General features: G+C 45.5%; 5 protein-coding genes across 5 annotated transcripts; 3 read left to right on the forward strand and 2 right to left on the reverse strand.

Moving 5' to 3' along the window:
• Positions 1 to 1,983: 1,983 nt before the first annotated feature.
• On the reverse strand, positions 1,984 to 2,666 carry BDQ94DRAFT_96368 (acyl-CoA-binding protein). Its single transcript, XM_026776930.1, has 3 exons — positions 2,463 to 2,666; positions 2,310 to 2,384; positions 1,984 to 2,210 (listed from the first exon to the last, which is right to left on the reverse strand). Exons 1-3 carry the CDS (start codon positions 2,535 to 2,537, stop codon positions 2,094 to 2,096), a joined length of 267 nt encoding a protein of 88 aa, XP_026621546.1. The 5' UTR covers positions 2,538 to 2,666; the 3' UTR covers positions 1,984 to 2,093.
• A 1,111-nt stretch (positions 2,667 to 3,777) lies between these two features.
• On the forward strand, positions 3,778 to 5,579 carry BDQ94DRAFT_162698 (efflux pump antibiotic resistance protein; the record flags this gene model as incomplete). Its single annotated transcript, XM_026769598.1, has 4 exons — positions 3,778 to 3,993; positions 4,059 to 4,808; positions 4,881 to 5,412; positions 5,467 to 5,579. 4 exons carry the CDS (start codon positions 3,778 to 3,780, stop codon positions 5,577 to 5,579), a joined length of 1,611 nt encoding a protein of 536 aa, XP_026621547.1.
• Positions 5,580 to 8,645: 3,066 nt separating this feature from the next.
• BDQ94DRAFT_174601 (uncharacterized protein) lies at positions 8,646 to 9,224 on the forward strand (the record flags this gene model as incomplete). Its single annotated transcript, XM_026772378.1, has 1 exon — positions 8,646 to 9,224. One exon carries the CDS (start codon positions 8,646 to 8,648, stop codon positions 9,222 to 9,224), a length of 579 nt encoding a protein of 192 aa, XP_026621548.1.
• A 1,332-nt stretch (positions 9,225 to 10,556) lies between these two features.
• On the forward strand, positions 10,557 to 13,630 carry BDQ94DRAFT_96376 (transcription factor domain-containing protein). The gene is made up of 6 exons (XM_026776931.1): positions 10,557 to 10,753; positions 10,808 to 11,065; positions 11,118 to 11,130; positions 11,203 to 11,216; positions 11,267 to 11,946; positions 12,024 to 13,630. The coding sequence occupies exons 1-6, from the start codon at positions 10,589 to 10,591 to the stop codon at positions 13,402 to 13,404; spliced, it is 2,511 nt and encodes an 836-aa protein (XP_026621549.1). The 5' UTR covers positions 10,557 to 10,588; the 3' UTR covers positions 13,405 to 13,630.
• Positions 13,631 to 13,986: 356 nt separating this feature from the next.
• Positions 13,987 to 15,627, reverse strand: BDQ94DRAFT_183396 (general substrate transporter; the record flags this gene model as incomplete). The annotated part of the gene is made up of 2 exons (XM_026774402.1): positions 13,987 to 15,145; positions 15,210 to 15,627. 2 exons carry the CDS (start codon positions 15,625 to 15,627, stop codon positions 14,058 to 14,060), a joined length of 1,506 nt encoding a protein of 501 aa, XP_026621550.1. The 3' UTR covers positions 13,987 to 14,057.
• Between the last annotated feature and the right edge of the window lie 383 nt (positions 15,628 to 16,010).

Below are 16,010 nucleotides of genomic sequence, written 5' to 3' on the forward strand. Positions count from 1 at the left end.
TTTCCCTTATTTCCCTTATTTCCCTTTTTTCCTTTTTCCCTTTTTTCCTTAAACCAGCATCCTATAAATAAATTTACACTACACGGTTTTCTACTTTTGGAGAAAATATTTGTCACTTCGCCACAAAACTTCATCGTAGCCGCCTATGGTGTTCTACATGATGTATGCCTTATTTACACTGTCAAATGAACAAAAAGTATCAATACATTTCATATTAGGACGGGCAGAATTCCAGTGGGTCAATCACATCACATATCCCTCGGCATCCTGTAGTGCTACCATCAAAACCTTCCGGAAATTCGGTGATAGTTTTTTGTAGCAGTGTTATACGCTTGGTCACGTGACTAACATTACCTAACCTACACCATCAACACCTGCCTCGCTGCGCGACGCCTACATAGAATACGAGACATACTTTATTCTGCTTCTTGATTATAGCTAGTGGAGCCGTTCCAACAAGTTTTCCACTCCCGTTTTAATGTCCGTGCGTAAAGGACAGATCAGGTGATCGGCACAAACCAGATAGCTGGTTGATCGGCGGTTGACTATTGGATGTACTCCAGTTGACCCCGGTGGTTTTGTTACGATAGTGGAGAGGTGCAGGAATACTATGTATCTTTATAGCATTGAGTCTCGCCTAATACCGCCTGATAGTCACGCGTGGGAGTTGACGCCCGCAAATGTATAAGATTTGATGAATTCAACTAATTGTTGATATATTTCAAAGATATCTTCTACCCATGAACCTGTCTAAGATAAACGAATTCAAAGCACCTTGACTGTAATGACTGTGATTATATTCTTACTTATTAGAATGCTGGCTCTGTCTATCAATAAATAGCTGATTAGCTACAGATTAGTGTTACGGTCCCTTGTTAGTTAGGCAGACTCGTCAGGCAGAAAGCGCCGATAATGGCAGCGCTCGAGCAATTGACAGCTCTTACCCGGTAAAATCTTTGATTGCGCATGCAACGCCCATAACGGTCACACGTCACGTGATATACTTCCACCATGACTACTATTGGTATACTTAGGGTATAGCAAGAACACGGGATACGATCGGGTCGACCACGAAGTAGGCCTCAGATAGTATGCATGTTGATGGTATACAGAGGATAGGATAAAGAACGACACTTTTTCATGTACTATGATACTTTTGTTCTTCGTGCTCAAGCGATAGAACACTCGTCCGCACTTACCTTCAAGTAGCTGCGCAGCACTAATCGGCCTTACTTCTCTTCTCTTATCCAAGACCAGTTCTCCTTAGATGGTCCTCAGTCTGATACACCTTCGACCAAATTCAACGGTACGTTTACACAGTGAACCTAGGCTAACAGGGACAGGGAAGCGATCCTAAGATTTGAAAATATGTTATTGTCAAGTTCAATGTATATAGCAAAATTGACTATATTATGAGAACTGAGAGATAATGCCCAAAAGCTCTTAGATAAAGAATTTAATTATATTCCATTTTCAATCATCAAGTTTAGAATATACATATCATTTACTTTATTACTATATTATCAAAGAATCTCAGCTTCCTATTTAAACCAGCAGCTTTAGTACATAATTCAAAAAGGCAAAATTATATGTACTGTATAATACTTCGAAAGCTACTTTTTTCACCAGCTAATAAACAAGTAAGGTTAGGCTGGGCTTTTACATATCTATACTAAATATATAATCAATATAATCAAATACTTTGAACTGATAAATTCTGGATAACTTCAGTGTAATACATTGTGATGGTGAGCCACCTGCTCGGGTGTGTATATGTTTGTATAAGCAGGATTATAGGGGTCTGCGGGTAGCTGCGGGCAATAATAGTCTTTGTGACCTTATATAGACAACACCTCTAGGTCAATCTATGACACGCACGTTAGCAACCTTCCTGCTTGAATACTGGGGCGCCTCAGAGTAAAGTGGAATATAGGATGCTTGTAAAGAAATATGCTGGGACACATATATTGATAAGAAACACTTCCCCTCTCCATTCAGCCTAATGCCTGTGTATCCAATTTCCTAACAACATAACAACATAACAGCAAAGAATAATCCATTATATACACCGTAGCCTCCGATCCAATCAAAGCTTAAGAGCCGTACTTCTCCTTAAGCGCCTCAACAAGGGAAATGTACCTTTCCTGAGCCTCATCAGAGGTGACACCCTCGTCATGGAGTCTCTTCCAACCGTTGTACTTGTACTTGCCCTGTAATGTGAAAATATATATATTAGTGATCTGGAAATCATGTGGGGGAAGAAAAATAGGGAACTGCAAAACCGGAAATGGAGACTAAGTCAGACTTACCGCAAAATCAAAAGTACCAGGCTTGGGAGCCTCAGCGAAGTTGCTCTGGGTTCCGACCTTATAGAGACTGTAGAGCTGGAGAGGTGATTGATATCAGTTACAGTATGGAATACAGATAATTTCCCGCGCTTGATCGATGAGCAAAAAGCGTACCTCAAGCATCTCCTGATCAGAGGGCTTGGCCTTAAGGTGCTTGACCTCAGCGGCGGCAGTTTCGAATGCACTCATGCTAATGCTGTAGTAATAGTACTACTACTAGTAGTAGTAGATTCTTCGAGGGAAGGAGAATGGATTGAAGCAGAGATGGAAGTAACTTGAGACGGTGTTGACCTGTTGATCCAGTTTTAGATGAGGAGGAATCGGCAGCCATTAGTCTTCACCGCGATAGCTTCCGCCTGAATTGACCGCTCTTCTTCATGTCCACTCTCGGCTGAACCGTGAAGCTGGACTGATGCGTGGGGCGGACGGGGAGAATGTGTGGAGGCCCGAGTGCAGAATTTGATACATCATATCTGACCTAGGATGACCTTGGCAGGCGTTCTCTGAGTTTATCGCGATTTAAGCTTCCCCACTACACCATCGACCTATTTTGGAAGGTAGTATCATTTTAAATTCAGAGCTAGCTAATGTCAGTTTAGTCTAGGTCATGTATTATTATCCCCTTAATCTCTCTACGTAGTTGGAGGCGATCGGCGACCATACCCACATTTCCCGAGTCGCTGGATTCATCATCATTAGCCATGTCGGAAAGGGTTACGGATCGACGTCAACGGGTGAAGATTGGCAAAATTATTCGATCTATGGGTCTTCTACTTCGCACATATCTACTTATACGATCCAACAAACTCCACTGTACCTGTTTTAATGTATTTACGTGGGCCCGAGCTGGTACATACTGGTAGAAAGCTCCATCCACTTGCCAAATATCTCGATAATGGCATCCACATCGACAGTTTTGAGCGCTATCTGATGATCAGCATCGCGGCCATATCTTTGGGTACACGGTACTTGTACTGGGGCCAGCATAGGTGATAAAGAGGCCCTCTACATAGACAAGACAGTATAAGCCTTCAGACTTAGCTTAGAGGGAACAATAATAGTATTTATTCGGCCGCCATGGAGGCAGAGAATATAGAGATAGCAGATAGTATCATATTATCTACTTGGAACATCGCAGTCAGTCTAGAGATATTTGGAGACTGATCTAGTGTAGACATTCGCAGTAGAATCAGGTGCACATTACGGTGGCGTAACAATAGTTTAGGAATTGACCCCAAACTTTTTTTCCTGGGGTCCGATTAATGCGGGATAGGTCCAGCAAAGATCTACACAAAAAAGGGAGCACTTTAATCTCAGGACATTTCTGCATGAGGTCTTTGTATCTTGTTTAATCGCGGTCTCAAGTCTAATTCTGGCCTCCTTATGAACACCTTCGCCAACTGAAAAGGGCTCCTCCACCGCAGACACCATGACCCTTGATGCTGAAGTCCAGATAGATCGCAAGGTTAAAAAATATGGGGGACACGTTAGCAAGGGAGATGTCGAATCCACTGAGACTACTGGACCAGATAACCTGGAATCGGATTGGAAACCGACTAAAGAGGTTTTCTTGATCCTACTGTGCTTGTCAATCATTGCAATCATGGCTTCGTTGGACATGACTATATTTTTATCAATCCTTCCAGCGAGTGTTCTCCTTATTGCTCAAACCACCCCTCAAACCATTGATAATTCTAATTGCTGAAACAGAGTATTGCCAAGGACTTGAACGGTGATGCTACCAGCACTTTTTGGGTGGGCAGCGCATACTTGGTGCCTAGTGCAGGGTTTCAGCCCATTATGGCTTCTTTTTCCGACGTTTATGGGAGAAGAAGAGTACTGGCCATGGCATTGGCCCTCTTTGTGATTGGCTCAATTGTGGGATGTCTCGCCCATAATATGGCTACACTTCTCGCCGGGCGTGTCATTCAAGGAATAGGAGGAGGCGGACTCATTCCGCTTGCGACGATTATAATTACAGATGTAGTGCCTCTACGTCCCAGACCAAAATACGCTGCCTTGGTTCAGGCATCCATGGCACTCGGTACTATCCTTGGGCCTCTAATAGGCGGTGCCTTTTTGGAACATACCAGTAGCTCAACGGGCTGGCGCTGGGTGTTTTACATCAACTTCCCCCTATCCACCGTTGCCGGAATTTTGCTTTTCTTTTCGGCCAGGTTCAAAAGGGGCGGGGCTCAGCTTCGTGCCGTTGATTGGTTTGGCCAAGCTTTGTTCCTGGCCAGTATCTCCATATTCCTGATCGGCCTCTCGTGGGGTGGAGTGCAGTACACATGGGAAAGCTATCACACTTTGGTTCCATTGTGTCTTGGGGTTGGAGGTATTGTCGCGACGGTGTGTTGGGAAATACTGGGGACTGAGCATCCTTTTGTGAGGATTTCTGTGCTTCAAGATCGATCTGCTTTGGCCGTGTATGCGGGGTCTATTGTCCAAGGAATTCTAGTAAGTTCTTGTATTGGCGCAATTTGGCACTATGTATAATAGGCCCTTACTGACCCTCAACTAATTTCCCAGATGTATGGCGAGCTTTATTATATTTCTGTGTATCTGCAGGCTGTGAAAAGCATGTCCGCGGTCATGACTGGTATTGGCCTCCTCCCAGTATCGGTTGCGCTCATGCCCACAAGTATAGTCGTGGCTATTTTCATTTCGAAAACTGGACGCTACCGCTGGGCGCTATGGTTTGGTTGGGCCACTACCATTGCAGCAACGGGTGTGACCATTATTCTGGACAGTGATACCAACACAGCCAGCTGGATCTTCATTTTTGCCTTCGTTGGTTTTGGGCATGGAGTGCTATTCAATGCGCTTTTAATCTCAGCACAAGCCTCGTGTGCAGCAGCCGACGCAGCATATGCAGCTTCGATGTATACCTTCTTCCGCACGCTAGGCTTTGCTATTGGAGTGATAATCGGCTCTACTGTCTTACAGAACTTTATGTCCATGAAACTCAACGAATTGGACCTTCCGACTGCGATCGCTCAAAATGCGGAAGGCTTCATTGAAACTCTTAAAACACTAGCCAGCGGGTCAGCTCTGCGTGAAGGTGTTCTAACCGCCTATGTATATGCCTTGGACTCAATCTTTGAGGTTCTGACAGGTATTGGAATTCTGGGCCTTTTAGCCACTGCATTCGTTGCGGCAAAAACTATGAACAAGCCGATTGAGTCTGACCATGTTTTACACGACACTAGTGACTCGGCCAAGACTTGACTGATGGGCTCCTTCAACTTCCGGTGACTAAAACAAGTTATGCACAGCAGGAGAAAATTTGTAAATGTGACTAGCTTATACGAGTACGTGAACAAGGTGAAAGTAAACATGATCTTGTTCCTTAATGGTGCTTGTCAGCGGCGTGTATTGCGTTCAGAAACACGATTCATGCCAAGTACTGGACCTCCTCGGCACAGGTATAAAGTAAAAGGTTTTGGAAGTCAACTGGGCAAGGAGCATGCAAGCTAATTCAGGGTGCAGCCATCAATGACTCCTTGATATGATAAATGAGATTTCGGTCACAACATATTATACAAAGCAGATTCCGAGTAGGCTACTTAACAATATGGGACGAACAAACCAGTTTCAGGAATTTATTATGGCATGTCCGAAACGAATGCAATACAAGTACCTGATTTACACCGAAATCAGATACATGAGGAGCGATTCGCACTTTCCTGCTAAAAATTCTTGTCTAAAAGCCTGTACCCAACTATTCAGAGTCACAACTAATATATAGGGAGTAAGGTATGTTGCTGATCATTGTTTCGGGTTTGCTTATAGTTGTGCTGGCGCTCCTACAGAGACACCCTCCCCTCCCAAAAAATAAGCAAATGATATTGCCGCCTAATAGAATCGATGAATATAAGGTACATTTTGGGCTTTATGAGCTGAAAGATGCAAGGTAGTTACTACATTTCTGAACAATATTGTACTATATTGGTTAGCTAGTTATTGATATTATCTATACTGAGTTTTTATAGTAAGTATTGAAACAGTTTAAGGTACAAGAGTGATGATCAGTATTTATATCATAGAATTATAATTTGAAGTAGATATTTCTGAGCCGAGCAGTATTATACTTTGACCTTATAATAATTAATGGATACTAATATATTTATGTAATACAAGACACTAAGGAAGAATGGTGATTTGAGACTTGTAATAATGGGTGTATGGGTCTTCAGGTTACCAGAGTTTATAAATCTCTAATTCTTCTTAGTCAAGAATCTAGTTGTAACTATTACAAAAGCTTTTTCTGTTACGATGTGCTCTGCGTATTACACACAGGATAGCTTTTTTTAAGCTTAATAGGAGATGGATGCTGCTACCATTCACTTCTAGTATAACAGTCAGTATTAGTCTTTGATCTGCTGCAAATGCTAGTGCGTTCTTTTGTATTATTTTGTATTGTGCCATCCCTGTACATGGTATCAGATTTATGTTTGCACTATAATAAATACTAGTTATAAAGTGTTTCAGAGGGTGCCCGCCCTCGTGAGGATCACGATTCAATTCAAATTCTTATAGCTGATCGAGGCCGCTATGTAAGATGCTAGCTATCCAAGTACTTTACTGTTTGAAGCAAGAATATGGCCCTGAACGCTGTTGAATCTCCCAAGCTCGTAGTAAACACGTAATCACGAAGCAACGCATGCTACGACCTAGGAAGGTTATCGTCGTAACTAAACACAACTAACTATAACAAAAAGCAAAGCATAGCAAAGTCATATAGTAAGTATAGATATAAATGAGTGTTAAAGCCAAACAGCTGCTTACAAGTCTATTCTCTCTATTCTTCGTCCATGTTCTTGCTTCCAACATGCGTGTTTCTTTTATATGCCTGATATTTCCCGCTAACTTAAATAGGGTGTATGCGGTTTCTCAGGCGTAGATGAAAGGACCGAAATACATAAATATTCCGATTGAACGACTCCATGCGAAGATGAAAGTTTGGCGAAGTAGAACCCATCCGTTATCCTTGAATAAAATTGCTCCTCGCAAGTGAAATGTTGATACAGAACCGGAAAGGTAACGTTCTTTTGGTAGGGGAACGGAGTTAAGACTTATTGGGAAGTGGAAAAGTAGTTGATTTGGCCTCCTCGATCTACGCTTGAGTTGCTTTTGGCACCCTCTCTGTTGATATAAACTGAATACAACAAGCGACGAAACACCGCTTCCGAAGTGAGACAGTGTCCCGGCATTTGACAACTACGCGATGTCTAATCAGCCCGCTCTACGGTTTCTTCGCCACAGTTCGGTTTGTACAAATGAGAATGGATAACCAAAGCGACCTCTATCCCCTATGGGGCGCTTGATCGATAATTGTTGAAGATGTTGGTAAGAGATCACACGATGTCCTGCAAAGTATCCGCCGTAGGGCTTAGTAGCAAGGGCGACTCCCAAAGAGCCTAGGGTGAGACACGGGAAACAGTACAAGGTGCATCCATTTTGTCGGGACTGTCATACCCTTCTAAAGTGCAGCTTACTTACTGGTCGCGGACCTCATAATCCCATGTCGTAATTCCGGAGGGTGGGGTATCCGGTCCAAGTTATCTGCTACCTGGATTTACGAGTCACCCGGAGAACACTAAAGGTACTTACTCAATGCTGTGCAGACGGGATACTGAAGGGTGCTGCCTATACTAATGAATTGCATGCTGTATAGTACACATTAAGAGCGCCTTGCTTGATAGGGTTACATGCAGCAAAGATGCTGCAACTTCCACCCAAGAACGCCTGTCACAATGTCTTGCCTATAATCCCATAGTCAAGCCAATATGGCTTGTTCGTGTTTCACCAGGCAGGCCCCTTGTCTGCTGTGTAACACAGAGCAGTATAGTACCACCTGACACGCCTGCGGGATCGCATACTATACCGGCTCCAGAATTAGCTCAGGCGTCCAGTGAAGTTCTCGCTATCCTAGGTGGTCAGTCGTGAAAGATGCTTCTTGTTTACTTTTACAGACTCAGATTCGGACAGATCATATCCTCTATTGAAGCAACTCGGCCTTGGCCTCGTATAGCCACTACCTCTTTGAGCTATACGAGGTTGCAGCCGCTCCAAAATGCCGCTGCTAGCTATTTATGACAATATACATCGAATGGTTCACCGAGTGGTCTACAGCTTAGTGGAAGTTAACAGACAGAGATATATAAGTACGAGCATATTCCGGAGGCATCCTCAAGTTCGAAACCACATCCAAAGACCTTTCTCCTCATCTTATTCAATCCTCTTCTTGCCTCAACGCTCTATTGCGATCACAAAAACTAGCCCATTCTCAAAATGAAATTCCTCAGCCCTATCACCGCCCTCACTCTCCTCGCCTCCGTGGCATCCACCTCTCCCACCCCCGCCAACCTCATCCCCCGCGCCTGCACCACCATCGCCCCAACAGCCATCGACGTCCTCGACAGCGCCAACCCTAACACCCCAAGCACCGGACAACAGTTCTCCCTGGCCCGAACAGCCACTACAAACACCAAGATCTCCGCCCTCACCTTCACCGGCATCCCCAACGGCGCCACGGGCTGCATGCTCGCGATCGACATCCCCGCACTCGCGCAGCCTATCGCCACGGGCTCCAGCCAAGCTGACATCTGGACGACCAACCCTTGGGACTTGACTTCCGCCCCTACGTGGAACAATCAGCCTACTAGGCGCGAGATGGTGTCGACTTTCCAGTTCCCAACTTCGCCAACTACATCTCCGTTCCACACGATCCTTGCGTCGAATACGTGCTCCAACACGATGAGCTTCTTGGCCTTGCTGTCGACGTGGCAGACTACTGCTGGGAGTGTGGATTTCCCGAACTCTATTGGAGGAAGTCAGCCGATTGGGTTTAGTTTGGTTTATAATTGTTAGTGGACTGGACATTCTATAATATTACTGTAGGGAGGAATGATAATGATGAAATTCGTAGACTAAGGATAAGATTGCCAGCGCGGAGGGGGAGGAGAAGGAAATAGGACCTTTGAGCAAGTAAACTTGGAAAGGCTCTATTCAACATAGTGTCTTGCGAATGTACCATTTTTCCTGCACATGTATCTAATAATAGCCCTGTTGTTTCACTCCTGCCGTGGTTTGGCCCTAAGAATGTGACATGTGCCAGATGCATCTGCCGAATAAACTTCGCTCCCTCGTTCATCCCACTCACCCACATCCTATGATCAGCGTTCGCCAAGTCCGGCCTTTTCCCCTCGCATCCATGAACATGATGCGGTTACATCCGATTGAGCCAAATATTGTGCTGGATCTAGCTTCCCTATTGAGATATAGACCAAGTGACCCCGGAGAATGAATACACCTTATTTCATCGCATTTAACCTTTCCCTGAGCTGCCGGGCGTTACTAAACGACTACGATAATCATCACATCACGAATATCCGGTGTACTTACGGTTAGTGCTGTAATCAGCAAAAGTGCTTTCTTAAGATACTCTCCCAAACTGATTCGTATCAGCTTAGCTCTGTGATGCTGATAGTGAGGGATGAGGGTATTGTGGTACAGCCTTTCCAGAAACTGCTGTCACCATTCACTCCCTTCTGTTGTTTCCGAAACCCTCCAGTGAAACCAAGCTAAGCTATCTTTAGACTAGTTGATGATATTCGTATTCGTTAATTATACAATGAAATGGTCATTACTAGTTAATTTATAGTACAGTACCGAGATTGATTAAGGTAGAGATCATAGTTAATACGGCCTTTTGTGACTAAAACTATATTTAACTCTTGTTTTCTAGGTCCAGTTACATGTACTTATGCGGAAGAATAGTTGTAGTCAGTAATTCGATAGTAGTGAGGGTCTGGTTCCCTGTGATTACAAGTAGTTGCGGATTTCAAGTGATACCAATGAAAGTGATTAGACAAATGAAACCGGATTTTAGCTGACTTATAGCCGCTTCGGCTGGATTTCCAGCTACTCACTGTCCCTCATGATCGCTAGTATACAAGAACACAAATGAAAACAGATGCCAGTCAAACATACAGGGGTGCCCGGGAGAAGAAATATATTGAGATAGTACTTGTGATCATGAACAGTTTCCTACTAGTATCAGGCGATGGAATATATTGCGGTTGGTCAATGATATCTCTCCACGCTATTGGCCACGCACGAACAAAGTGACATCATTACCCCGCACCGCTTGGTCGGAATTTCATCTCCGCTCGGATTGCCTACAACTTCAATTATCCTCGTCACCACATTTGAACTATGTTGCCACAAACTTTATGTTTCTCGGGAAAATGACATCTTCCAACAGTCAAGCTCCACGGACTCTTGCTCCAGCTACTATCATTAGTCCCCTTGCCAATGATTCCGCTCAAGAGACTGTCGTCAAGCCAATCCGAAAAAGAACAAATGCCTGTGAAGCATGCAAGAAGAGGAAAACAAAAGTATAACTTTAAACCGTCTGCCTTGAAGATATCTAACTGAGAACCACTTTACAGTGTCTAGGAGAGCTTCCGTGTGATAAATGTCTTCAAATAGGCACAGAATGTCATTTCGTGGAAGAATCTGATAGACGAAGAAAGCTTGCACTGCGCCGTATCGAACAGGAACTGAGCTCAGCCTACTTGTTGCTCGATCAAATCAAAGTGGCTTATGGAAAAGGTAACAAAATAGAACTTGAAAGACTCATTAACATATCGAAGGATAAGTCGACTTTGGCTTGGAGGATTGAAGTTCCAACGCAGCAGAAACTACAGGTACGACACAATTTATTAGGAATCCACAAGGGCGGGCTGACCAACACACCAGGATCTCGAAGAGCGTATGTCCTTTTATGAACAGTTAGTCGAGGAGCTATCCACTAATTTCCATTCGGAGGTCTCTGGCTACATAGCGAATTCATTGAAGGTGAACCTTTACTCTGAACATCCTGATAAAGCATCTAAACTTAGTACTAGCCTCTTACGTCGAGATCCTATGCTTTGAAAGAGCCTCAAAGATCTCGTTCTATTTCACCCTCTTCGTCAATGGGCTCGCTTAACGATATTGATACTGTTGATAATGATGTGAACAGAGATAGGCAAAGCAGATCAACAGGGTTCATGGGAAAAGGTTCTGAGATTGCTTGGCTCCAAAGACTTCACGCTGAAGTCGGCGGCTTAGAACGTCCCGGTACCGAGCAACACGTCAAGCATGATAAAGGAAGTCTCGCTTCTCTCAATTACCACCTCGATAATCTGGTTATAGCAGAACCAAGTTATAGTGATCTCAATGCAATGCCACCAAAGCCTTGGGCTGACCAACTGCTTCACACTTACTTTTCATTCATACACCCAACATTCCCACTTCTTCTCAAACCTTTGTTTTACCAGCAGTACGAGAATGCTTTCCGTAATCGCTTGTCAGCCCCTCAGCAAAGCTGGCTCGTGATCTTCAACCTAGTCAACGCTATTGGAGCTAAACATTTTCAGTTGCGCCAAGAGCACTGGGACGAAGATGTTGATGATCGTATCTTCCTTTCAAGGGCCATTGCACTCAATGCAAAGCATAATACGATTTTGGACTATGTGGACTTACAACAGGTCCAAATAAGGATGCTTCTAGCACTCTATTATCTCGTTGCTGGTCAAATTAATCGGTACGCCTGAATCCGCCTAATGCATGCTATCTTAAAAGGGTATATTTTGGTCGGCATAAAGGTCTGACTCGTGACAGATCATGGCAATTAATAGGCTGTACTGCCCGATCTGCTATAGCTTTGGGGCTTAATCTCCGAAACAGTGATGGGAACTTAGATCACGACTCGAAAGTATTGCGTTCCAGCCTGTGGTGGTCAATCGTCTATCTGGAGCAGATACTTTGTACTGCAACAGGCCGTACATCTTGTATTGACTGGAATTGCTGCAGTATCACGGCTCATGTATTATTGAAAGGAGATCTACTTCCCGAGTCAGAGGCAGCCGGTAACCTTAGTACTGAAGCACAAGAGCAAGAACTTGTCTTCATATTATATGCCAATGACTTGCAGTTGCAGGAAAGGACAAGATATATACAATCTGTTCAGCCAAACAGCTCCTTATTCTCCTTCTACTTAACTGATCTCGCTGTGATTGGCCACGCGGCAATTAGATCAGTGTATAGTCTACAATCTCTATCCGGCACACCGAGCGAAAAACAGCATCAGATCAGCAAGTACCAGAAGAAGCTGGAAGAATGGCTATCATCATTGAAAGAGTATTGGAGCTTTACCGATAGCCATGGACACTACACGAAGAGCATGGAGTGTCGAGAAAAGATATTACTTGCGTTCAGCTTTTATAGCATCGAGATCGTTCTTAATCGTCCCTGTCTTACCCGCCCCGAATTTCAAAAGAATTCAGAAGTCAGGCGCCCTCGCTCTAGGTTCGATGATGACAAGGCACTTGTCTGTTTACAGTCTGCCCTTAATATGACTTCGGTCTTACCTGATCTCCCAGACTTGGAGTGGTTATGCACAATGGCACCATGGTGGTCCATAGTTCATCACTTGATGCAAGCATTGGTGATATTACTGCTTCAACTGTGTGTAGGACCTGTCGGAGCCTCCGAACACGGAGAAATCACTGGAGGTGGGGGAGCTGTGGGCACAGCAGAAGAACCAGAGAAGATACTCCAAGTATCAAAAAAGTGCCTACGTTGGTTATTTTCTATTGGCAATCGAAGTTACAGTGCGAGAAATGCCTTCATAACTTGTGATCGCCTTTTACGCAAAATTGCCAGCGTTCGAAGATTGGACCTAAGTAACCTACCAGCTTCGTCGAATCTAGCTGATCGAACTGCCGACAATAATCTCCTGCCCTACTATCGTGGGTCCTTCAATCCTGGCTCTACTCGTCTACTGCATCTGAAATCATCGAACAGCTCGTCTCACAATAATGATGACTGCTGGGGAGCAGATTACACACATCCTGAGTCAGCCACTGACGAGCAAGAATCCACTCCCTTAACCTTGGACCCTGCGCTGCTTGAGGTATATGAAACTCTGATTGAAAATCGCTCAACCAGTGATATCGATGTCTTTGAAGGCGACATTGAGTATCCGCATGGAAGTTACTGAGTGACCATAGTCCTTGTTGAATGCCATCTAAGGATTATCCAGTTCTGGAGTTTCGCCGGATATGGATAGGTCACGAGCCGCGTAGTTGTCGTTTGTGGACGCGCAGCTTCCAACGGGGAATATAATCGCGTAGCGCACTTCATGGTCTTTAGGTCTTTGAGACTGCGTGATTATAGGGTTGGAATGGAACCAGATCATTACTTGTCATCGCATTCATTAACTCAGGTATTTCAGATTATTGAATTTCTTGCTGTTGAATACTTGTAAAGAAATAAGCCTTGATCGGCATAAAAGTGAGAGTTGGAGCTCTGGGAGAGATTTTAGGTTAATGAACCCTGTTGTGATGTTGTGATACAAAACTGCGGTCGTCATACGTACACGGCTTTACTATATTTCCGTATCTGACATAGCTAGCCTAGCCTGGTTTTATCTCGGGGCTGCTAATGAGAACGAAGAGAGTAATGGGTGACTCCAGAATCCGGCAAGGCCGTATAGAGTGCGGGGAGTGCATGTTCCTTACAGCCTGCGGGACTTCGTATCTAGGATTCACATGAAGTGTGCTTGATATAACAGGAACAACTTGCATATTGTAATTCTGTAGAAGTTGAGTCAAAAAAGAAGCAATCTCAATAACACCCATCCGACACACCCAGCTAAGCCTTATCTTCCACATGCTCCGCCCTCACGTCGTCCTTCTCATCCCCTCCGCTCCCCGCGAAAACATGCGTCCTCCACCTCCGCGCCGGTACCCTCTCTGTAAAAAACATAGCGACCTCCAACCTCGTTCGTCCCTGCGTCTCACCCACACAAAACCACACCCAAATCAGCGACGTCAGCGTAGTACCCGCATACACGAACCCGACCATTGGGCCCAGGCCAGCATCATAATACAGATACGGCGCGGTGAAGGAGATCACCCAAAGGAAGAAATACAGCGCCACGATGGACACCGACATGATCTTATTCTGGTTCACGCCGACCGAGATTTCACGGGACACGGCGTAGGTGAGTGGGCCGAGACCGAAGTTGTAGGCGCAGATGACGACGTAGGAGAAGACGACAATGATGTATTTAGATGCTGTGGTGAGAGTGGATTGGGTGCCGAGACCGCCGATGATGATGAAGGCGACCAGGATGAGGCTGGTGCTGGCGAGGAGGTTGGTGCGGCGGCGGAGACGGTTTCCTGTGAGGATGGATGCGGCGACAGCGAAGATCTGTAGGATCATGGTGATGAGGGTGATTGTAAAGGGCTGGGACACGCCGAGAGCTTCGGCAAACACGACGCCGTAGTTGTAGAAGAAAATGATGCCGCAGATTTGTTGGGCGTACATGCCGCCCGAGGCCCATATTAGCTTTTTCCGTTCGATGGGGTCGAGGAGGAGGGAAAGCCAGGAAGATTCTTCGCCTTGGGCTTCTTCGTAGCGTCGGGCTTGCGTGAGGAAGGCTAGATCGGCTGTGGGGTCGTAGGTGCGGTTGTTGCGGTTGATTTTGAGGAGGGAGCGTCGGGCGTCCTCCAGTCTGTTGTGGAAGACATACCAGGTTGGGCTTTCGGGGATGAAGGGTAAGAGGAAGAGCATGAAGAGGGGCAGGATGACGAGTCCGCCCATTGGGAGTTTGTAAGATAGAGACGAGTGGATGGAATTGGTGCCTTGGGTGAGGCCGGAAGCGACGAGCTGCGAGCAGGACTGCAGGAATTGGTACATGTACAGTGCTGGACTTCGTATCTCCATTGGTGCGATTTCTCCGATACTATGGATGGTCAATGGTGTTTTACATTTGTGTAGAACCGACACAACAGCACTCACTAGAGTGCGACGTAACCGTAAAGTTGCCCACTCCAAGCCCGATCAGAATGCGGCCAAGTACAATAACACCCTCAATGTTCGTGTCCGCGACCTGGGTCACACCCCCTGCGAGCACAAACGCCGAAGCAATCCAGAGGACCGTTTTCCGACCAAAGCGATCATTGAGGGGCCCTGCAATGAGTGCACCGAGCATATCTCCGATGTAGATGCTTGAGGTAGTCAGCGAAGTAAAGCTCGTCGCCAATGCTTTCGCCCCATCCTCGTAATGGTCGCCGTAGTCATTCTTGAATTCTTGCATGCCTAGAATCCCGCTGTAATATGTGTTGTCATAGCCAAATACCAGGGCGCCGATGGCGGAGATGGAACAGTAGATCAAGGCCCACCGGTGACGGCGGAATTCGATGTCGAAGCCAAACATGATGGGATTTTGGCATTGTCCGTTGACATAAGAGATGGTGACCTCCAAGAAGCAAGAAGCAGTGAGGAGGCCATGCGGGAGTTTAAATAGACCTAGCCGAGGTTGTAGCCGTAGCGCAATACTATTCCCAGGGTATGAAGTATGACGAAGGTAGGCACGAGAAGAGAGCCAACCGAGTACCACCCCCACGCCGATCTGAACGACATCGAGGGGGCGATTGGCTCGCTTGCTTCCGACTCTCCTCCCCCAGATGATGCCCCCACGGATGTGCCTTGATTCGCGGGGAAAATGCGGGGGAGGCCAGACTAGGGCTGCGCTTGTCTGTGCTCGATCAAACACAGTGGCCTGACGTTCAGTATCCCGGGCGGAGTCTAAGCCCAAAG

This window comes from Aspergillus welwitschiae (genome assembly GCF_003344945.1).
Source record: "Aspergillus welwitschiae strain CBS 139.54b unplaced genomic scaffold BDQ94scaffold_44, whole genome shotgun sequence".
NCBI lineage: Eukaryota > Fungi > Ascomycota > Eurotiomycetes > Eurotiales > Aspergillaceae > Aspergillus > Aspergillus welwitschiae.